We start from the raw sequence: 22,577 nt of genomic DNA, 5'->3' as shown, positions 1-22,577 counted from the left end.
GCTGTCCCGTTACCAAAGTTGACGGCATACCTAGCTACTTAGATATGAGGTAACTGGCAAATATGGGATCACCAGTGGCAGCAGGATGGATAATTACCCGTTGACGAAATTTTTAAACCCTTTTCTTCTTTTTGGTACTTTTTTTGGTTCTTTTGCTTTTCGACTCGTACCAGCGCAGGCCAGCAGAAACAAGTGACTCCAAATCGAGAGCAATCTCAAGGGGATGACTGGCGATGGGGTAGCTGGTCAGGCGTAGGGTAATTCGTGCATGGTGGGGGTGGCGGGCGTGCTCTCCTCCATGGTCGCCTGAGTGCTTGCCTGAATGCCACTTGAGGGGTCATGGTCCGATCTCAGGGATCCCCTTCGCAGGATAAGTGCCCCCAGACTATCCTTGTGATAAGTGAAATTCTCTGGTGTCGTCCCGGCAAGGCTTTGGAGTTACTGATGATCTTCCTGTGAAGACAGACAGAATGATTCCCGGCAGAATTGATGGCGACCATGTGTTGGTGAAGAAAATGATCCATATGTCAATGCGTTTTCCGTGAACATGGGAATTGAAAATAGCACAGTGAACAAGGTAAATGTAGCTTCACTTCCATTAATTCTAGTTAAGCCGAGTTCTATCATGTAATCCCATGCTGACAGGTGTAAAATCCTTCTAAGCCCACTTGCCCAGGAGCGCCATCAATCCGACCCCCAACGCGATGCAGCCCAACGCCAGGAGCTTGATGCGCAGCCCAGCCTTCTGCATGTCCGGGTTGAACATGAACTCGTGCGCCAGCAGCTCGACCAGGCCCGTGTAGAGCAGGATGCCCGCGCTGATGGAGTCGAACACGCCGTTGACGATGAGGGTGGTGGGGCTGCTGGGCGACAGCGTCTGGCGCACGCCGAGGCCGACGGCGATGGCGATGGGCGTGCTGATGGCGTACAGGCCGGCGAGCAGGTAGGGCATGTAGCTCTTGGACTTGGGCCACGACGCCGTCGCGAGCCGGGCGCCGAGACCGAGCCCTTCGAAGGTCTGGTGGAAGACCAGGACAATGTACAGGATGTCGAACTCGTCTCCCGAGACGGCGAGGGTCAGGCCGATGAAGATGCTGTGGAAGATGACGCCGAACTCGAGGATGAAGATGGCGGTCATCTGGGCGGCGAAGGCGGAATAGCTATCATTTTCGGTATGGTCGCGGGCGTGGCCGAGGTGGTCTTCTCCGCGAGGGTATGAGATGTCGGTGTCGGCGCCGGGCACTTGGAATCGGTGGCCCTCTGCTTCCTTGACCCCGTTCTGGCCTGCTTCCAGGTCGGGATGCGCGTGCGCATGCGCATGTGCCGGTGTCGGAGATGGCGGGGAGGACGCGTCACTGCCCTTCTTCCTAAGTAGGTCCAGCGACGGGTCCAGGGACTCCGCATCGTGATTGTGGCCGTCGAAAATATCGTAGTGCGCGATCAGGATCTCCATGACGAACATGGCCATGATGGACATGAGGCAGATGCCGGCGGCCCAGGAGTATTCCGAGATCTCGTAGTTTTCCAAGCAGGGCGATCCGAGCGCTTCGAATGCCGGCGTCAAAAGGTGGATGAGGGCGGTCGCGATGATCACGCCCGTGCCGAAGTACTTGGCGACGAAGAAGGCCAGCTTGGGGACGCGCATCTTCGAGCTCCTAGCCAGAACGACGGGCAGCATGGCGCCGATGAGGGAGCCGACGAGGATGACGAAGATGGAGGACACCCGGAGGCCGATGCGGCCGTCGAATTCGTTGCCGCTGTCGCATTTCGTCTCGACGGTGAAGCCGCCCGCTTCAGGTTCTGCGTCGGGAGCGGCGCCGGCATCTTGCCGGGCGTTGAGCGCAAACCTCACGATGGAATCCATTTTGATGGTGTGGTATGGGCGTGGAAAGGTTGAAATGCGATGCCCCGTGTGTGGAATGGTCTGGAAGTAGTCCCCAGGTTGTGCTGAATAAGCCGTTCCAGGCTTGATTCAAAGGCAATGCCGGTGGACTATTGGACTTTTCCAAAGTTGAGGCCGGCGGTTGTGCAGAGTTCCAGGGTCCGTACAACCTCGACGACCCCTAAATAGCCACAAAAGCTTATTTTGGTTTGGAATCACCACAGGCGAATGGAAGGATCTGGGCCACGCGATCGGCGGTGTCTGCCAAGAAACCTTAAAGCGCCCAAGACTTGGAAGAAGAAAGCTTGGGTTGATGGGAACTTGCAGCTGTGGAAGCACCAACGTTAGCCGACATGCAGCGACGAAGCCGTTTTTATATATACAGTAATGACGGGTAGGTAGTGCAATGGAGAAAGGAAAAGTTGACTAGGACAAGGTGGTATTTCACCGAGACCATGGTCCGGGGAAAGGCAGAGGGGAGAAAAAAACAAGAAAGAACCACAGCAGGAAATTGGATCTTCGACCTCAAGGTTCTTGTCCCTGCTTCCTTCCTGGGATGAACGCATGTAGTAATCAAGGGCTTCGAGGGCTGTGAGTGGCTGCTGAGTCTGAGTCGAAGGAAGGAAGTGGCCTGCATGAACGCTGGAACCAACAAACGTCCACTCCCATCCATCCATCACACGAGCCCGTGAACCTTGATGGCCATCACCCACGCCAAAGAAAGACACATCCCCGTCTCGCCGAGCAGGAAAGCTTGAATGCAAACCAGGATGGGAAATAAAGGACAGCCATCTAGCTGGGTTGGGTAGGGGTAACACACGAAGCAGCTGCATGAGAGGAGGAACTTACCGACTGTTTGCAAACGAGCTTCAAATCCAGTGGTACAGGTTGCCAACAAGAAGCTTCTTTCTATAATATATCGCCGGATGGGCTCCTCCTTCCTCTATGTTGAAGGCGCCGTCTCTCCTACACCCAGTCTGGCCTTTGGTGCTCGTAGTTGCTCGTAAATGTCGACTGACCAGCAGGATTTCCTGGGGACACTGGCTCCAGTCCGGGAGTCGCAAACCAAGAAGAAAAGCGACTGGTAAATGTGATCAAAAGACTCCGGCGGCGGCGGAGGTGGAAAAGAACTTAGTAACAATGACCCGTATGACTCCCGCTACCCGTGATGCTGATGCTGTGCTGTGCACTAAAAAAACGAATCAAATGTGCAAACCAAACTGTCTTGTCGCATTCATTCATAAAAAAAAGCTTCCAGGATGCTAGATGTAACGATTGACCAAAGACCTCTCTCACAGCAAATAAATGAGCGATAGATACATCAGAGATCAGACAGACAGACTTGAACCCGACCGAGTTCGGGGAAAGAGAGAGAGAGAGAGCGCGCGTCACGATTCAGCGTGGAGTGGCCATCAAGGTCCTCAAAAGTCCAGCTTCGTTTTTTCTTTGCGCCAAGCTTGCACCTTCAATTGCACAGCACTGGGCAATCTGTAGCGCGGAGCAGCTTGTGTATTTCAGTGGGGGTCGGAATAGAGGGGTACCCCCTGTCTCCCCTGTCTTACCGACCGCCCCCTGCCTTTACCGATTTCTTTTCAGCCTCCTTCTCAGCCCCATGCCCGGAAGCAGTAACTGACATCCCATGTTCCAGCCAGGTCTGACTCAGGTTCAGCCCAGTTGGTTTTTCTTTTTCGACACCACCCAATATATCACTTCGCTAGCCGAAGCATGACTGATTGCCATTCTCTGCAGTAACACCAAATCTCATCATCGGTGAACAGCCTTCATAAATTCACGTAGAGACAAGCAGGTCCCATTCATATCCAACAGCCAAGACCCATGGAGGGGGTCCTTTCTTTCCTTCGAGCGCTATAATACGTCACAGACCCCTGGCGGTGCCACTGAAGGAGGGCCCGGAGTATCTGCCATCAGGGTCCTCATTCTCGGGCCTGCCCCCCCCCACTTTGCTCTTGCCTATCTCCATGGCAGCCAATCACGGCACGTCTAATTCCTTCGGCCATCAAGGTCCTTGGGCACCTGCACAAAAATCAGCTTTCTTTATGCGGTACCGCCGAAGCGACCGAAGGTGTATCCCGAACTTCCCAGCTGTTCCGTCGGCCCATCGCGGCACAAGTGGCATGTTCACGGACTTCTGGTGCAAATGAGATATATAATTGTCACAACGGGTGGTTGTCTTGCAGAGAAGCGCCATTAATTGGCTGATGATGATGTGAAGTGCATGCTTCAACTGTTTATATGTACGAAGATTTTGCTATGCACGTAGGCATATCCTCCACAGTGGTGTGTTCATGCACACCTCAAACTCAATTGCAGGAATTGGTAATTGAGCCGCATGGTCGTACGATCATGTGCGATGCCGACATCCCGTCTTGCATCTGCGGGGTTGTCCGATGGCCTACATCCTTGCATAGGGTATTTGGACGACGGCTTAAGTCTCAGGACAATGACACTGCTATATCCAATGCTGCATCGTGCTTGGCCCGGCCATGCTCGTCAGTCTATGAAAGTATCTTGCAATTGCCTGCGCAATGGTTTGCGAGAATCCCGGAGGTAGGATCCAGGGGTAGATAAGAGCCCGCCGTTCCATAAGTGCCGACGTAATCGAGTCGGCGTTATTCGTTTTTTTATATATGTAAGTCATGATGGTATATGTGGCCACTCCTCTTCAGTAATCTCAGGAGGTAAACTGCACCTCCAGGCCCAGACTCCGGAACGGCGAATCCAGCTTGCGGAGATCGACACCGCTGCCCAGGCTGAAGAGGAGAGACTTCACCCGGCCCTCCCAGACGAGCCCGAGCTTCATGTGTTGGTCCAGCCGCACCTTCAGCACGCCCGGGTACTCGGGCTCGTCTGGCTCGGCGGCTTCCGTTGCTACTACTTGTTGAGGCGGCTGGGGTTTCTTCTCGTTCGGGTCATCCAGCCTCCACTCCAGCTTCGCTTGGAAACTGCGTTCCATCGGTTTCTTCTCCTTTGACTCTCCTTTCTTCGCATCGGACAGGGGTACCGGTGACACTAGTTCCGGTTCAGTGCTGAGTGCGGTGCTGGGCGCATTGTTGGGTGTCGCATTGGGTGTCGTGTTGGGTACAACTTCGGGTATAGCGGCGGGTGTAGCGGTGGGCATAGCTTCAGGCGCAGTGTCAAGCGCTGCTGGGAACGTGTGCGATTCGTCTAATTTCCAGACCATCTTTGACTGGAAGCTTCTCTCAAACCGCTGCGCAAAAGCAGCTTCTGTGGCGATATCCGTCACCGTCGTGGCCTCTTCTGTGATGCCGTCTGTGAAACCATTGGCGCGAGTGATGGTCCAAGAGCCCTTCTTCCGCCAGAGCTCCATCCCGATGGTCCAGTCGCTCTCGTAGCTGTAGACGTTGAAGTCCATCTTCGTGGCCAGGGAGCAGTGTTGACCGGCCATAACAGCATAGCTCCAACTCATGTTGCCCATCAGGGGGTTGATCGTCATAGTCGCCGTGAGGGGCGTTCCTTTATGGGAAGGTAATGTCGCAAAGCGGAGGCCGAAGCTCATGCCGCCGGATTTGTTCAGGGTTCCGTAGTAGAGCTCTGCTCCCGTGCTGAACCGCCCGTAGATCCGATCTCCGTTGCCGTTGCCGTTTCCATTGCCATTGGGCGCTGTGGTGCCGTCTTCATTGAACTTCTCTGCGTCGCCCCCAAAGTTGTACAGTCCCCTTATTCCCATCAGGCCACCATCCGATGAGGCGAGACCTTCGATGCCGTACCGCCCCTTGTCGTACTGGACCATGCCCAACACCGTTCCGCCATTGCGAAGCGTCTGATCGGACACGGCGCTAATCTGGAGCTGCAGGGCGGGCGTGAACCGTTTCACCACAAGCGCCTCTAGCATAGACCTAGGCAGATATAATCGCCCGTACGCCAGTACCTCTTTCCGTTGTTGTAGCTGCTTCTGCAACGCATCGTTATCGTTATTCGTATTCGTCGTCACCGCCGCCGCCGTCTTCTTCAGCTCCTCCAACGGCTTGTACCCCTTCAGCAAGTCGGGCAGCGGGATCCGGGCGCTCTGGGCGATGGTGTCGTTCAAGGGCACGGTCGAGTACAGGTAGGAGACGGAGCCGTCGACGACGCCGACGGTGCCGAGCTGGTAGGCGGTCGCGAACTGGGGGTCGCGAGCGAGCCGAGCGAGAGGCGCACGCCGCGCGGGGTCGGGAACTCGAGCAGGGCGTTCGCGGTCGCGTTCAGGGACGAGTACGAGTTGTCGCGGTTCCAGCCCGTCGCGGTGTAGAAGGCGCTCTGGATGTAGTCCATGAACTCGCGCATGGTCGGTGGGCTGTCGTTGCTTGTCGCAAGCACGGGTATACTTCAGGTGCGATTTGGGGCGGTGGTGAAGTGTCGTCGAGTGTCGGATCGCTTACCCGGAGGTAAGCTTAATGGCTACCGAGGAAACATTGGTGAGTGTCGGCTTGAGGGTGAAATGAGCGACGACGCAACCCTAGTGCAGCGTTATGGGTTGACTTGAAGCTCGACTGGGCTAGTCCAAATTGTAGGATAGCGGGAGTTGAGGCTGCTGTCATAATGGACAAGCTGAAGCTTTATCGATAAGGCCACCTCTGCCATAATTCCTAGTCTCGATATGCAGGCCCTACCTAGCCTGGTACATATACAGTATCCCGGCCAGTCTGCAGCAAAAGCTTCAACATGTTCAGGTAGGGAAAGCTATTTTATTTTACTCAATTATATTTGATCCTACACATTCACTGTATAGTTCATTCAAAGCATAGTTATTTTGTTGTTGTTGTCTTTCTTGTTGGAGGGGTTCACTTCTTGGCACGTGATGTGAAGCTCTGTCCACTGATCCCGAAGGATCGATTGGGTTTCAGGGGTTCTAACCTTCTGTCGACCTCATCTGCTAATGGCTTCCTTGAACGTCATGAGAATTGTGCGATAGCCAGGTGCATACCTTTGGCAAAGCTCGGTGAATCGAAGTCCCGCCGAATGACTGTCGCAACTCGGTATGCCCATGCTAGCTATCTCTCAGAATGCCTAGGGTTGGCCAGGGTCATGATTGGCCGCCCTGATTACGATTCCATGTCTATCTCCAAGCGACTTCATTGGAAGATCTGGAGAGTCAGTGGATCGTGGCACAAGATGCAGATGCTGTCCTGCGAAGCCACGCAATCTGCCCATCGTCCACCGAAATGCAAGATCCACAGTTCATCCTAACACGGATGCTCGAGTCCGTCCTGGGAAGCTGGGAGCCTGCCTACTGCAATCCTTTGCGGAACAAAACCGCGATGAGCACACATATGTGATGAATCGAGAAGGATATCACCCCATTCGTCTTGGGCGCCATTGACCCCGCTCGATGTTTTTCGACTTCATTTACAATGCATTAGCTGCGCTTGGCGGCCAATGATATCACGAATGCTAACGCCATGCAGTGTCATCTTACACAATTGGGGGCAGTGTATCTACAGCGTCTTGGGCATCGGCGCCATCAGTTTCTTCGTGCCATGTCTCACAGCCAGGCACTTCGATGCTGAGACGCTGCCCTGCCTGCTCATTGCTGCTGTATCCAGATGTTTCTAGCCATTGGCCCCCAGCCCCCAAACCGCCCCCCAACCCCGAGTCCAGTATCTCCATGCCACCGGCCTCATCCGCGCGTGGCTGTGTATTGCACTTTACCCAACTAGAAGAGAGGAGTCGATAGCTATAGGCCTCTCAACGTCATGTGGTGTATCTTCTGCTAGACACTGGGACAAAGCCTCACCCAACATCTTGGGGGCCGGGGGCTGTAGGTCTATTCATAGAACTGTCCTAGAGTAAAGCCGCACAACGGCTGATGTTGAAAGATCTCGAGGTGGAATGCTTATGGGGTTGGGGATTTCTTGTCCTGTATATATCCATCCCCTCTGTCCACCTTCTCTTCCTACACTTATGGCATCACAAGGTCGTATATGCCGTCCCTTTGTTCTCCGAGAGGCCTCCAGCCCATTATGTTCCCTCTTAATTCAATATCTTGGCGCGATGAAGTCACCTTGCATCCCCGCTTCGGTCAACCTTTCCGTCTACCTTGTCAGGCAGACTGGCAGACTGGCAGATTGGCAGATTCCAACATCTGTCTTCAACCATGAGTTGGGCGCACTCAAGGAAAGGACGTCGCATACACTGAAGGGAATCACAGGAACACACTAACCCCAATCAGGCGCTTCGACTCTCTTTTCCCCGGCACCTCGGTATCCGCCGCTTCCCCTCGTGTTTCCCTAGGCTGTCAGGCGACGATTTCTTGGTCAACGGGATGCTACTGGCTGCAGGGGTCACGCCAAGAGGGCAACCACTCGCATAACCTGCTGCCAACAACATTTCGGTTGCCTTATTTACACTTCACTTCCCTTCAGGTGATTTTGCCCTGATTACAAAGCCTTCTTCGGCACGGCACCGCGTACGAGCTCGAGACCGACACCCCGAATAGGCAACTAGCGCCATTCGCTTTTTGCCCTGAAGATGTACACATCTGTGTGGACAATGCATGGCGGGCGGTCCCTTGAGGCTCCCCGATGCCCTTAAGGCCCTCGACATGGCCATCCACTGGTGGATACGCTGGCAGTAGGGAATACGGGGTAATTAATCTGGGGAGAGCACGCGTAACTCAGCGTTTGCGATTTGGCCCTCAACTTCAGTCCCTTTCTTCTCCGCATTCCTTGGATTCTCGAAGGGAAACAACCGGCTGGATCGACAGAATGGCAGAGGGTATTATAGTCTATTGGGCGGCCGTGATATATCGATACATCGTCTGTTGCCTATCAGCATATCCAACCTCTAATTTGCGAGTCCGAAATATGAACCAAGGCTTCAAGCGCAAACAGACTCAATCATTCACGATGGATCCGGCGCTCTCTTTCCCACCTACGCATATGCAGTTTCCTCCTACAATGAATCAGACCTTTTATTCACCTGACTCCTTCAACGGAGGTTCAACTTCCTATAACTTGTTTCACTCAACAAGCGGCAACAACAACGGCGGCATACAGCACAGCACCGCCGCCAGAGTAGGACATGCAAACACCGCCAGTTGTTCCAAGCCCGAAACCCCCAAGCAAGATTGCAGGTACGACTGAGCCGTTCGGGTTTTCTTCAAGGTCAATGCTAACGTTATTTGAAGTTTTCGTATGAGGACTGTGGACGAATGCTACCAAAGCCGACTGTACGCATCGGCATTGGAATACTACCTCCTGGCAAAGCCTACTTTCACACCCGGCAATGTGTGTTGCCTGATGAGCCGATGCCAGCGACCTTTCCCAGATCCCGAGGCTATGTTGTGGCATCTAAGGGACTGTGCCTACTTTCCTGAAGGGAGATACGAGTGCCCAGAATGCAAAACAACGGAGAAGTTCCGCACGACTTCCAAGAAGCAGTGCTCATGGCGACGCCCACGTCTCAGCAGCAAAGCCATGAAGTTTCTCCAGGCTTCTGCAGCGGTGATTAGGCGCCTGACAAGCACCAAGTCGAAGCTATGTCCAAATTGCCGGCATATCGTACAACACGATCTCAACCAGGAGCTTGCAAGCTGTGGTAGCCCAAGATCGGTGCATGAATTTGATGCGTCGTCCTCTTACGCTGGCGAAAAGCACTCTAACGCCTATTCCGAATGTGGAAAAAGCTCAAGTGTCCACCCGTGGCCGAGCTCTTCCTCATTCTCTTCGTGGGCATCCAGCCGGGAGCTCGTCCATCATGAGCTTCCGGACGCACCCTTAGTTGAGTTGGTAGGCCATGAAGCAACGACTGAGTTGCACGGCCAGAGCATCCATAGAGTTGAGGTGAACTCTGCGATGGCTGGGGTCCGGAATAGCTCAAATTTGCCCCCAGCACTAAGTTCCGGCAGCGGATCGTCTCCATCGGAACCCTCTTGCACATCCGCATTTTCAGATGGGAGCTATTCGTCAAACGTCTCACCGTCTTCCTCTGTCAAATCCGCAACCGCACTCGGCGATACCAATGGTGCGCAATATACCAATATCGACTCCTTCTTCACAATGAGCTCTCAGCAGTCCACTGCTGGGGTCGAACAATCGTCCACAAATCTCGAGAGCCATGTGTATAAACAACCTACACAAATTGCTCCTGGCGTTGGTATCCCGGGGCTTGCAGTGGCAGACATGGAGTTCCAAGATCCGTTCGGCGGCAGTACTGCTGCCAACGCTCCAAGAGGTAATATGCGAGCTGGACGACAGACGCCTCCTCTCAGTTTGCATATCCCCTTCACCTGGGGCCCGGACTTTGCGGATGTCTCATTGGAACAGATTTTGGGTTATGGAGATGCCTCTGCAACCGCCACCACCACCGCCGCCCCGGCAACTCCGAGTCTCCAGAGCTTTAGGAACTCGTTGGCGCGATCGTCTACGAACCCATCTCCCAGAGCAACGTCATCTGCCAATACGCAGACCCACATCATCTTTCCCGAAGACGTGTCGCCCAGCACCTCGGCCGGGGGTAATGGATCGTCTCCGAGCACTGGAGGCAAACCGACACCGTCTTCGTCGGAATTCGAATGTCCCGATTGCGGCTTCACGCCCAGTGGCATCCCTGAAAAGGCCGCCACTTATTTCTACAAGCACCGGATGACGCACCGCAAGGAGCGGCACCACTGCCCCAAGTGCAACAAGTCGTACTCGCGAAAGGACAATGTCACCGCCCACGCCAAGAAACGGCACGGGGAGAGTTTGGGTGCTCTGTTCCCCGGCGTGGGCAGAAAGCGCCTTGGGAGCGGAGACAGCGACCAGATCAGTCTGCAACGCAAGAAGTCTCGGAGTCACGACGATGCGTCTGCTGCTTTGGCAGCGACGAGCGAATGGGGGAGCATGCAGTCGATGTGATGGGAAATTGCTACTGAGCTGGGCTATGGGATCTCCTTAATGTTTTGCCGCACAATTTCGGTCTCCTAATTTCTTCCCTCCAGGCTCTTTCTTACTAGCTTTCACCGCAACTATGGAGCTGTGGTAGTAATGATATAATGAATATACGAAATTTATCTCGAACAACTCATGTTTCGATTTGCTCCTGATCACTTTCGTGCATTTGACCCGAACGACGCGTAGCCAGCCAGTTCCGAAGTTTTGAAATGGACTGATCTGTAGAGCCGATCTATATCGTCTTCAAACGGTCACGTTGAGCTCATGATGCGATAATTATTATTCATGTCACGCAGAAAAAATGTAGTATAGCGACAATAAGCTGGATGCGTTCCCACTTGGTTTGTCACGAAATTCTAAGTTTGCGGGAACATAGTGCAACAGTCGAAAGGGAAGAGTCAGAATGAAAAGAATGAGGCTCAAATCGAGTTCCCTACAAAATATGATGAAGTTTGGAGATCCCAGAAAAGTGTAGGGATACCATCATTCTGGTTAAGTACACAAGTGGGAGAGGGTTGAAGCTCCCTTCCAATCATTGCCCTAATACCAGATAAGACTAATGACGACGCCGGAATACGAGGAACATAATCTACCCCGTATTGTGAAACGCAGCTCCCGCTACATTGCCACCAATGAGGATGAGATCGCAACGTAGGCAGACATTATGAAACTGGATTTTAGTGGTGTATATCCAGGAATGCCCGTGGGGAACATCGGTCAGGGAATAAGTACCTACCTACATACCACCACTTCCAGGTATGGGCGTTCTTCATGATATCGTGTAGGGGTGAACTGGTCGCCTTCAGTAGGGAAACGTGCCAACTTTCCTGGTATAGAGGAGGGAGGCGTCTACAACAAGTGAAGCTTCCCATCACATAGTGAACTGATGATAAAAAGAGCATGACCGTCCGCTTCCAGTAGCTGAAGCAGTCTACTTGACTCAAACACCACTCACCACATTACGTATTTGAAACGAACTCATCGCTTCAAGGGCTTTCGTCGTCGCTTGTATCAAGCTGTTGAATACATCTCTCTTCCCGCCAAACCACCTACTCAGTCACTCACTTCGCCATGGGCAAGCACAGGTTAGTCATTATCAGCACGACAAGCACCTTAATGCTCCCTTTGCCCCTCTTTGAGATGTTCCTTTCCTACAACAAAATGTAGTCCTAGCCAACCTCAGCTAACACTTTCTCCATAGCGGCAAGGACGCACCGTCCTCCTCCAAGAAATCCAAGAGCCACCATCACCATAGCTCCTCGTCATCATCCAAGTCCAAGTCCCACCATCACCACCACGAGCCTAACCAGCTCGAGTTGTTCGTTCTGGATGACCAACCCAACCAGCGCTTTGCCCAGGGCATGCCGTCTGGTCGCGGAGACCGTGCAGCGGAGATGGCGCAATGGGATGCCCGATGGCAATCAGCAAGCTCGAAAAGGTGACCTACAAAGCAAGATGCATAGCCCATATCCGTGAAGGTCGATGGGCGTGCAGGGTGGTTTGATTAATGGAAGCTTTAGCTGGCAAGGAAGGAGGAACTAGGAATTGGCACGTGATCGGAATGCGAGTAGGGGCCCTGCGATAGGACCGTTAATGAAGGGTGGATGCTAGTAGCGAGCGCTATACTGGGTGCAAGGGCCTGTTTCCTACGTTTAGCATATACAGTCACTTGATTTTTACCTGCATATCATTCTTCCAGTAGGCGATAGCGTGACGTTGAGTGCATTCAATGCGAGATGAAGTTGGATCAAGGTAGACCGCCCGGTGTAAAGCACGGATCGCTGAATTGAATCGCCGGGACCCGCAAATCAATTGCGAAATTGAGCCACTCGTTACCTGTGGCCAGTCTGGGATGTGGCTGCTGCACTAACGATAAGAGATAAGATTTATTGCGGGGAGGGTTAATCGCACAAACGACCCTAATCTTTGCAGACTACGGTAATTCCTTCTAGCCCATGCAGAATCTCGCGGGACAGCTCCCAACTTCGCAAAATTTCCGCTTGCCTCACTGAACATCCAACCCTCCACGTCGACGCCCAACTTCCGATCCCCTCCAGTCAATCAACATCCCCCCGACTTCAACAAACAACCGCCAAAATGCCTGGAGGTATCACCGTCCGCGATGTCGATGTAGGTTATTCCACCGATCCAACACCCTGAGAGACGACCTCGCGCACCTGCAAGCCAAACATACACATGGGCTCCGACCGACTTCAACTCTCTCTACCATTGCAAGACCACAAGATACACCAGTTTTCGGGCAGCATTGTAGCAGCAGAAGAGAAACGACCGGGCACACGCATGCAGGAGCCGATGGGAATATCACATTAAGAGCAGGAGCGAGGGGGTTAATACTTCTGACGACGGAACATGGCTGATGTGAATTCTCTGTTCAGGCGCAGAAGTTCATTATGAACTATAGTAGCTTCTTGAAGCGCCAGGGCAAGCTCCCCATCCCCGGTAAGTATAATAAGCTCTCAACTTCATTGCAGAATAGATGTTCGCTAACTTGTTCTTTCAGGTTGGGTCGACACTGTCAAGACCGGTCCTTCTCGCGAGCTTCCTCCCCGTAAGTCCCCACATCTCCTATTCTACCCGCGTGGTTGTGTCACATGGCAATACCTCTTGCTATCGTATTATGATGACTTTAAACAACCATCCACAAAACCTGAGTTCGCTTGCGGACAAGGATTTCAACTTATTGTTGCTGAACGATACTTCACCACACACTTAATCTCCACCGCTTTTGAATGCGGCTTGTGTGGAATCCAGAGCTGACCTGCTCCCCTTCTACAGAGGACATTGACTGGTTCTACGTGCGCGCCGCCGCCGTCGCCCGCCACGTCTACATGCGCAAGACCGTTGGTGTCGGCCGTCTCCGAAAGGTCCACGGTACCGCCAAGAACCGAGGTGTCCGCCCCTCCAAGCACGTCGATGCCTCCGGTGGCGTCGACCGCAAGGTCCTCCAGGCTCTTGAGAAGATCGGTGTCGTTGAGATCGATGAGGAGAAGGGTGGCCGCCGCATCACCCAGTCCGGCCAGCGTGATTTGGACCGTATCGCCCAGACCACCGCTGAGGCCGAGGAGGAGGAGGATGATGACGAGTAAGATGGTAGCAACGTGATGGCGCTACGAAATCGACTACGACACTCTTACTTCTGGTCGGGATTGGGATTCTGCGTTTCATGAGGCATGGATGGCGTTAAAAACGGATTAACAGTCTCGGGCCCCGTAGTCCTGATGAATGGAGAGAGGACAGCTTTGCTGACTCTAATGGATATTTTCCTCTGATACCAATTGATGCGTTGTGCTTTTCGGGATCCTATGATCTATTCCAATGAGCACCACGAGACCTTGACATTGCACCCGCCCTCCATCCGCACCTTGATCACCTGGATTCCTATCCCGGAAAATAATGGCATATCACTGTGGATTGGTCCTCTTCTCTTGCAACGCATGATCCTGCCCAGCATGACCCATCGGGTTTCTGTCGTGCCCTCTTCCGTCTGCTCTACTTGACATACGTAGCTGCGTACCGTATCAATCGCCTTCCCCTGGCATGCAGCCCTACCATCGTAAGCCTGTGATCACTCTCCTGCTATGATTCTCTCAACTGCAACCATTTATGTCAGCCTCTGTTGGGGCAGTCACAGGACTGATGAGGCTTCCATCGTAACAACTTCACAAGCCACGGCCGGATCGCTTCTAGGTACAGCTCGTCACAACTCCAGCCCGCATTTTGGACCATTTTTTGAACCATCGTCACGATCTTTTCCTCCAGATTACCACATTAACTTCATGCACTGGACCAGGTTGCGTCGTTCACAGAGGGAGTCATCGGGCTCTCCTCCTTCATTTTGAGCAACACTCCTCTCATCACTACGCATCTCCGTCTTCCTACCGTATACATGACCTTGCGCTTGAATCTCATCGTGAACCTGTGGGCGGCTCTCCTGCCGAGGCAGCCTTGGTGAAGTTACAACTGCCTTCGCCTTCTACATGAGCTTCATCCAACAGACCTCAAGATTGATGGAGCCTTTGCCAAGATAACTTCATGTACCACACAAGCTCATCGTCTTCGGTAGGGAACTGTCATAGCCCTCAATCCGCTCCTTACGCAATTGGCACCACGATCACCACGCCCTTTCTGCCCCATTTGATACTTCACTCGCAGCACCCACTTCGTCTTGCATTGTTGAGAGGTAAGTGAGTTTTCATCATTCGTTCCCATCGCCACTTATTCCATCACCACTGATGCCTGTCTGTCTACCGTCCACCTTGACATACACATATCACCACACCTACGTACTTGGATCACAGGAATGCAATCCTGACCGAGTTTCAGATGTATTATTCAATTTCGCAACTTTAGCCGACGTCTCTTCTTCACATGCCACGCGACATCCTTCATTTATTTGCCAATTCCCGACAAGCATAATAAGTCGAACATAATGGCGTCCCCAGAGGAATTGGGGATATCTCGACTGAATCTGGCATGTCTGGCGGGAGACCTTGAAAAGGTCGTGTCGACCGTTCAATCGCAGCCCGAGTCCATGGAACAGACAACTCCGGATATAATGACACCACTGATGTTCGCTTCTCTGATGGGTCATTATGAGATTGTCAAATACCTGGTCGTCGTCAAGTCGGTCAACGTACAAAAGGCCAACATTAACGACATGAAAGCCGTAGATTTCGCTCGCGACAACGAGTTCACAAGGTCGATACGAGAAGAATACATCGAAACGGGCTTGGGTAAGATAAATAAACTGGCGGCCCTCAACAGGCACCAAATATTGGGACTACTGGAATCTCCCGCGCGCCGTAACACCCTCAAGAATCAGCATCGACGTGGAGGCGATCTCAAGTATCACGATTACAAGCTTGCGAAGATTGGGACCAAGATCGGCATCTATGGTCTTGTTGGCATGGCCGAGACAGGCATGTCGCTGACGCGCAACAAGACCATTGGCATGATCATGCCCGTCGGCGATGACCTACCCATACTCAGTCTGTTCGATTTTGCAGAACACGCGGAGAACGCAGACGTACCTGGCCCCACTTTCTACGCCACCTCCGGGTGGAAAGAAGACGACAGGCGCGACCCGCAAGTGGTCGACTCGGAGAAGTGGTGTTCGGTCGCGCACCAGCTGGCATCCCGGCGTGTTGGACACAGATTCAAGACAGGACAGAGGGATAACGGGGCCCTTCCGGCCAGCGAGATACAGAAGGGACGAGGAGCCGCGTGCCACGTGGAAATACTGCTGTCGACCATGTATGCATTCTCGCTGTGCGAGGCTCATCTCGACAGACGGCCGGGCCAATCGGAGGAAGACCACGTCCGCGAGCTGCTGTTCCGTCTGGAAAAGATCCGGGACATGAGCCTGGGGAAGCGGCGGTACATGGTCATCTACATAGACTCGTACCCGTGCCGCAGCTGCATCGAGTACGTCGAGGCGTTGGGGGAGCTGACGGGCCTGTGGATGCGGATCCGGAGCGGCTGCGGGATGGGTCCGCCGCTCAGACTGGGCGGGAACAGGCGGGATGTCTATGGCGAGGTGTTCGATGACGATGACGCACAGCGCGCGGAGCTCGAGGCTGTCATGCGGGCGGATCCCAACTTGATGGATGGGCATCGTTACCGAATGGATCAGGAAGATACGGCTGCCGCACCGTCAGGTAAGATACAAGAAAAGTTCCCACAGCACTCAAGCATCGCGCATGCCCAGGCTAACCGAAGAAACACAACCAGGCCACGAGGAAACAACCGAACTGGACGTAGAAGACGATGACGACGACTCTCCAGCTCCGGAAGTGCTGTTCACACCGCCACCGGAACCTCCTCAGCATGTACCACCCAACGGCAACACCCCGCTACAACTGTCTTTCCGCAACCGTCTGAGCAAGTTCGTCTGCCAACCCCAAGTGCAACGCAACCTTCCGCCCAGGAGACAGCCGCGATATATTCCATCCATCGTTCCGAACCCGCTGGACTTCAAACCGTTTCCGCCCACGCCGGTTCTGCACGATCCTTTCACGATCAGAGCGATGTCAGACCCCGGTGACGAGACGGTCGTCGAATCTATGGAAGTCGACGACGAGGAAGAGGAAAGTCTTGTGTACAACAACTTGCAGTTTCGCGTCAGTGATGCGTGGATTGGAAGGGAGTGAATGAGTTAATATGTTATCAGGGAGACTACCCAGGCGTGTGTAACTTTTATTGGCGGAACGGTTTTTCAAGGCAAGGTTTACACACGGGGATGGGATATGTAGGTCAAGGTCATAGCGGATAGACATGGGGACAAATTAGGGTGTCAGGGTTTATCAAGCATCATTAGCAATTATATCTTCGATCGGACAACCACCAAACAACGTCTGGTTCGCATGCCAGGTTCGCATCAGTTGCTCTTCACATTGATCAATCTTGGCTTGTTGAATACTTCTCACTTTTCATACTGATTGAAGAGAGCAGTTCCAATGCGAGGCACTCAAACCCACGAAATTCGTCTCCCCACGAAGAGCACCCAATGCATACAAAAGTCCTTGCCTCTCCAAAATTTCATTCCGAAAGTAGACGATCAACCTCATCCGCCACCGCCTCTGGATCCCAGGAGTCCCCCGGCCAGCCCTTGGACCGCATGATCCGCATCCGCTCCTCATAATCCAGAATAGCGTACGGCGACTCGCCTTTATCCAACATCCATCCCTCGTCACCCTCGTCCATGCCGGGCATCCACATCAGTTCCCTCAAATTGCGCTCACAGGCGGCGAAGAAGGTACCGACACGCCACGAACGGCCCGAGCCTTTCTGCCCGTACTCCGTGAACAGGTCCTCGTAATCCCCTTCGTTGTTGTTGTCGTCGTCGGAGGAAGAGAAAATGCCGTCTTCGGGAACTCCAATGTCCGGCCGAACATCGTGGTAGCTGCCCACCAAAACAATGCCGCGCTTGGTGTCGAGCCACACGTCGTGCCCGTACTCGCGGTCCGGCGCGTTGCAGCCGAGGGACACGAGATACGGCAGTGGCTTTGGCGTCTCCTCGCCCTCACCGGCGGCGCTCGACCGCTTTCCTAGCTCTGCGTACAGCTCGATCCTCTGGGGCTCGATGTAGCTGTGGGGTTGCACGTCGGGCAGGATTTGAACTGCCTCTGAGTCTTCAAAGTATGGGATGTGGCGGAGGAGCCGCATGACCTCGTCGCTGAAACCGAGACCGGCTGCCACCTCGGCGCGGCCCAGCTCCGGCCAGCCTTCGGGCGGTGGAAACAGCAGTGTCGAGTTGCGGGTGATGGCGTGGACTTTGGACACGAGTTTGTAGTAGGATGTGATGGCCGCGACGGTCTCGTCGTGGGAATATGCTGACGATGACATGGTGTTGTGGTGTGTTTGACGATTTCTCCTAGGTCTGATGCGACAAGTGAGAGAAAGAGGGAGGGGAGGAATGATCAGAGCGCAAGTGATTCATTTAGACGAGGACGACATATACGAACCACTGCGGCTGTTTGGGGCCCCAAAAGCGGTCAATTGTGACAAAAACAAGCGACTCAAGGGATGATTGGCCAAATCGTGGTGATCATGAGTCTGACTTACATAAGGGGGAATTTCTCATTGTACAGATCCCGTAACCTTGCGAACGTCCTGGAAAATGCCGCCCATCGGGAGTATGCGAAAATACCGAGAAATGGTGAACATTCCTTCTGACCTTTTGACATCTTTCACCTGGGAGATGCTGGAGGAGTATTGGCACGGTGGGGTCAGCTAGAGAATTTCTGGCGTTCCCCCTGATGGCTGCCCTGAAGGCACTTAGTGCAGTAGATCTTAAGCCAGTTGAAGGTCATGGAGATTTCCTAGGAGCGAAAGCAAAATATCATACGACTTAGGCAACAGAGCCAAGGTGGCTGGTTTAAATCGCTTATGGGAATTTCTCACCAGTAATACCAAGACCGATATCTTGGTAATGTAGGAACTTGCTGTAGCTGGCGAGAATTGTTCATTCTATCTATCTCGTAGCCTTGTCCAATCGGCTATGACCCCTGAAGCCTTGGCAGTCATTGCTATCCTTGGTGCAAAATAGCGAGCGAGGCTAAGGTGGGGGCTTTGTGAACCTCTTGCTCACCTTTTGATGGGGTGTCAGCACGTAATACGCTATGACAATAGAGGCCATATATGTTGCGCTTATATTGAAGAGGCTATAAACGGCAAAGATGTGTCAGACACGGACCATGAATCTATCACGGGATAGTTCATAGAGCAATCACTGATAGAAACATGCTGCCTATATGGTCGTTTCGGACACCCCGTAGCCTGGCCTTACATTACCAGGCGCAATGTCACTTCACATGTTTGGCGTAGCGGATTGAGTGAGTTCTATTCCAGAAAAGGGGCTTGGAGAAAGAGAGGCTCCGAATCTAACGCCGTATAATTGGAACGGAAGTCAGATCCAGCGAATATTGAACCCCAACGTGGTTGATGAACGCTCATGAATAAGGCGCCCCCTTTTACAGTCCACGAATAGATAGAGTATATATATGAGCTTAGGAGTATCGCATAATTCGCAATATCAATGTCTCAATCACCAGTCCTCTCTCGAAACCCTCAATACCTCACAGTGAACAAATCCAGACTCTATTATCATGAAATTTCCCTCAACCCTTCTCCCGGTGGCCGGCCTCCTCCATGGAGCGGCTGCTGGGCTCACCGGCCTCGCCCTGCGCGGGGAACATCAACCCGACTCACAAACAATGGCAGCATACGAGAAGGTTGGCCTGTGTATGTACTACTACAATAAAGACATGCAGCCAAACTGGCAAAAGGGGATGGAGCCCTGCTCTAAGTATTGCCAAAACAACGGCGTACATGGATACTCGGAGGTGTGTTTTCTTTTCCTTTCTCTCTTTTGTTGATCTCCCCCAGCCATGTCGTAGGCACGCATCAGACTGGCCACTCACTAACTGCATGGTTGCCGGGGAGGAAACAGTGCGACTATACCTCGTATATGAATACCAATTTCGAGGAGCCAACAACCTTCCCAACGTACGAAGACGACGACGGGTTCCCCTGGGTGCCGGCGCCGTGCAAGTGCGAGAACAAGGTGGTGGAATATCTCACTGGCGAGATCGTCGAGTTTGTCGCCGAGGGGCTGGAAAAGCTCGGCAACATCCTCTGCGCCGTCTTTGTGTCCGCCATAAAGGAGATTGCCGATGTAGGCCTCATGTTCGTCCCGGGCGGCGCATCAATCAAGGGTGCCGGCCAGGTTATCCAGTATGCAAAGTCTGCGTACGAGAACGGCAGTAAGTATTTCGTTCCGGCCATACAGATCCTCCAGGTTCCGGACGTGGTCGAATAATCATCCCGTGTACTAGTGAGCGCTGCCGATTTCTATAACGACTGGGTGGGCCAAGCCTGCGGTGTCCCGGACTGGAGCTTCAACCTCGAAGATATGTTCAGTAAGTGCAGATGGAGCCAGCCCAAGAAAACACTTACCATGGTGCAGATGGCTAATTACACTCTATCTTCTCTAGCGAACTTGGTCGACGCTCCGGACTCTCTGATGGGTGGTATTGTTCCCACGGGATGTCGACTTCCGGATAAGAAACGCTGCAAGAACCTCGATAAGAAAGACGACCCGAAGGAGGGAACGGAGATATATAAAGGGAAGAATCCCGACAAGAAGACGGAAGATGAAGAGAAAAAGAAAAAGAAGACGAGGAGAGAAAGAAGAAAGAGGATGAAGAGGAGGAAAAGAAGAAGAAAGAAGAGAAGGAGAAACAATCTTGCAAAGTCAAACGCGCTCCTGAACCCTACGTCCCGCCGCCCAAGCGAAAAGTCAACAAGTTTGACGAAGAGGAGCGACGCACGACGGAAGAATGCATCGGTGGCAAAGATCAAGATGTGGTCCACATTACACGCACGCATAGCGACATTGGCTATTACATCCAAGAGAGAAAGGACATACCAAAGATTGTCTGCAGAAAGGAGCACACTCAAGCCTGCTATCACTATAGGTACGTGTTTGACGACTTCCCTTCTCCCCTCTACTATATGCAAGCTCCCACTGACACATGGGGCCAAATAAATAGATCGGTCATGTCGCGGTACTCCAACACCAAAGACATGACGGAATGGACGTGCCAGCAAACGGCCACCAGCCACGCCAAGGGATGGGGAAATGACGGGACCGCCACCAATAGTTGGGGTGTGACGGCACTAGTTGCGATGCCCGGTAGCAGGGCCAAGATGAGGGGGCAGCACTGGTTCCCCTGGGCCAACGGCTTCATCTACCACGAGAGGGCCATGGAGAACGGCCAGCAAAAGCTTGGCGCAGATAAGAAGCCTGTGTGGAAAGGTTGCGAAAGGGACGAGTTCCCGCCGAGGGTAAGTGAAGCCAGTCCGTTTTAAAAACGGGTAACTCTCTACCAGTCACTTCCCGGTACCGTGATTTACTGACCGAACCCGCGCACACAACAACAGTACTTCTGGCCAGGGGATGACAAGGCTCCAAAGCACAGTAAGCAAACGCGCGAAGTCCCTTTATTGTGTAGTAGACATTGACGGGGTCTTGTTTGTAGTGAGACAGCTGGTACGCCTCCTGCCCGATGACCAGAACAAGGGCGCCGGCCAGCTCTGGAATGGCTTCTGCAACGACAACAACGCAGCGTCGACTAGGAAATACCAGCAGAATGCAGATACATACGTAGTAAGTGCCCATCTCAAATCAGTGAAGGGAGAGGAGGAACAAGAGGTCGAAAAAGGAACCACGAGTAAGCCCACCCCGGACCCCCTCCCCCACCTCTTCCTTTCCAGCTAACGGCGGGTAAAACAGCCTCCATCACGACCGTAACGGTCAGCACCCTGCGCGCCATCTTCAGCATCTCCGAGTTCGAGGGCCTCAAACCCGAGCCCTACGACGGTCTCGAGGAGAACCAGTGCTACCCCAGGGACCTGATCGACGACCCGGGCTGGGCCCTGCTGACCGACGACGAGTGGTACAAGAGCGAGGGGCTACAGCACGCGCCCAGGACGGCCGACTACCGCAGGTCGCCGACCAAGGCCCAAGTGGACGCGGCCAAGGCCAGGATCGCGGCCGACACCAACAGAAAGGGGAAGCTCGAGGCCCTGGACGACATCAGCCTCGTGGAATTGACGAAGAAGTTCACCCTGAAGGATGAGGCCAAACTGTGGAAGAAATTGGTTGGCAACGGCGACGGCCAGATCCCGATCGAGCTCTGGGGCGTCCTGCCGAGCTTGCCCCCGTTCCCCAAGCCCGCCGGCGTCACGAGAAAGAAGAGGCACGGCGTTAGCCTGGACGACGTAGACGTGGCGTCCCCCCACAATGGAACGCTGGCGCTCGAGGACCGGGACACCAATGCAGACCTGGACGGGGACGACCACGAGGTCGACCTCGACAGCTTGACGGACGAGGAGCTGGAGCAGTGGTTGGCCCAATACGAGGAGGTGGCGCGCCGCATGTATGTCCTCGCCGAGGAGGAAGAGTTGACGCCCACCTCGCCGCCCGTGGTCGAGGCGCAGGCGACCATGGCGGCTGTGAAAGGAGAGGAGGGGTTGCTGCGTGGTGAGCCTGCGGCGGTTGGATCCGAGGTGACGAATGGATTGCCTCTTCCAACTGGCATGTGAAAGATGCCATGATATTTCGGGATTTGGGTTATGATAAGGGACATACAATCGGGAATTTTGGTGGACTTGGGATCACGTATAGGGGCGTTTAACGGTTAATAGCATATTATATGTAAACAGGTTAAACTTAAGTATAAATTATTGGGTTATATATTGTCCCCGGGGTTGGAGAG

At 53.4% G+C, this 22,577-nt stretch overlaps 8 protein-coding genes across 8 annotated transcripts; 5 read left to right on the top strand and 3 right to left on the bottom strand.

Annotated features, from left to right (window-relative positions):
* Nucleotides 1-658: 658 nt before the first annotated feature.
* PG997_015297 (low-affinity Zn(2+) transporter ZRT2) lies at nt 659-1,864 on the bottom strand (the record flags this gene model as incomplete). The annotated part of the gene is made up of 1 exon (XM_066819611.1): nt 659-1,864. One exon carries the CDS (start codon nt 1,862-1,864, stop codon nt 659-661), a length of 1,206 nt encoding a protein of 401 aa, XP_066660496.1.
* Nucleotides 1,865-4,574: 2,710 nt separating this feature from the next.
* On the bottom strand, nt 4,575-6,187 carry PG997_015296 (Mitochondrial distribution and morphology protein 10; the record flags this gene model as incomplete). Its single annotated transcript, XM_066819610.1, has 2 exons — nt 4,575-6,026; nt 6,062-6,187. The coding sequence occupies 2 exons, from the start codon at nt 6,185-6,187 to the stop codon at nt 4,575-4,577; spliced, it is 1,578 nt and encodes a 525-aa protein (XP_066660495.1).
* Nucleotides 6,188-8,748: 2,561 nt separating this feature from the next.
* PG997_015295 (uncharacterized protein) lies at nt 8,749-10,740 on the top strand (the record flags this gene model as incomplete). The annotated part of the gene is made up of 2 exons (XM_066819609.1): nt 8,749-8,975; nt 9,030-10,740. The coding sequence occupies 2 exons, from the start codon at nt 8,749-8,751 to the stop codon at nt 10,738-10,740; spliced, it is 1,938 nt and encodes a 645-aa protein (XP_066660494.1).
* Nucleotides 10,741-11,847: 1,107 nt separating this feature from the next.
* On the top strand, nt 11,848-12,218 carry PG997_015294 (uncharacterized protein; the record flags this gene model as incomplete). Its single annotated transcript, XM_066819608.1, has 2 exons — nt 11,848-11,861; nt 11,978-12,218. 2 exons carry the CDS (start codon nt 11,848-11,850, stop codon nt 12,216-12,218), a joined length of 255 nt encoding a protein of 84 aa, XP_066660493.1.
* Nucleotides 12,219-12,873: 655 nt separating this feature from the next.
* Nucleotides 12,874-13,883, top strand: PG997_015293 (40S ribosomal protein eS19; the record flags this gene model as incomplete). Its single annotated transcript, XM_066819607.1, has 4 exons — nt 12,874-12,906; nt 13,173-13,236; nt 13,298-13,345; nt 13,573-13,883. 4 exons carry the CDS (start codon nt 12,874-12,876, stop codon nt 13,881-13,883), a joined length of 456 nt encoding a protein of 151 aa, XP_066660492.1.
* A 1,820-nt stretch (nt 13,884-15,703) lies between these two features.
* On the top strand, nt 15,704-16,946 carry PG997_015292 (uncharacterized protein; the record flags this gene model as incomplete). The annotated part of the gene is made up of 2 exons (XM_066819606.1): nt 15,704-16,454; nt 16,528-16,946. The coding sequence occupies 2 exons, from the start codon at nt 15,704-15,706 to the stop codon at nt 16,944-16,946; spliced, it is 1,170 nt and encodes a 389-aa protein (XP_066660491.1).
* Nucleotides 16,947-17,334: 388 nt separating this feature from the next.
* On the bottom strand, nt 17,335-18,141 carry PG997_015291 (uncharacterized protein; the record flags this gene model as incomplete). Its single annotated transcript, XM_066819605.1, has 1 exon — nt 17,335-18,141. The coding sequence occupies one exon, from the start codon at nt 18,139-18,141 to the stop codon at nt 17,335-17,337; it is 807 nt and encodes a 268-aa protein (XP_066660490.1).
* Nucleotides 18,142-19,403: 1,262 nt separating this feature from the next.
* On the top strand, nt 19,404-22,404 carry PG997_015290 (uncharacterized protein; the record flags this gene model as incomplete). Its single annotated transcript, XM_066819604.1, has 9 exons — nt 19,404-19,640; nt 19,748-20,060; nt 20,133-20,216; nt 20,292-20,327; nt 20,465-20,774; nt 20,850-21,144; nt 21,241-21,277; nt 21,339-21,530; nt 21,593-22,404. The coding sequence occupies 9 exons, from the start codon at nt 19,404-19,406 to the stop codon at nt 22,402-22,404; spliced, it is 2,316 nt and encodes a 771-aa protein (XP_066660489.1).
* Between the last annotated feature and the right edge of the window lie 173 nt (nt 22,405-22,577).

This window comes from Apiospora hydei (genome assembly GCF_038363865.1).
Source record: "Apiospora hydei strain CBS 114990 chromosome Unknown utg000011l_segment0_segment0, whole genome shotgun sequence".
Lineage (NCBI taxonomy): Eukaryota > Fungi > Ascomycota > Sordariomycetes > Amphisphaeriales > Apiosporaceae > Apiospora > Apiospora hydei.
The sequence above is the reverse complement of the archived record's forward strand: the minus strand, read 5'-3'. Positions and strand labels throughout refer to the sequence as shown.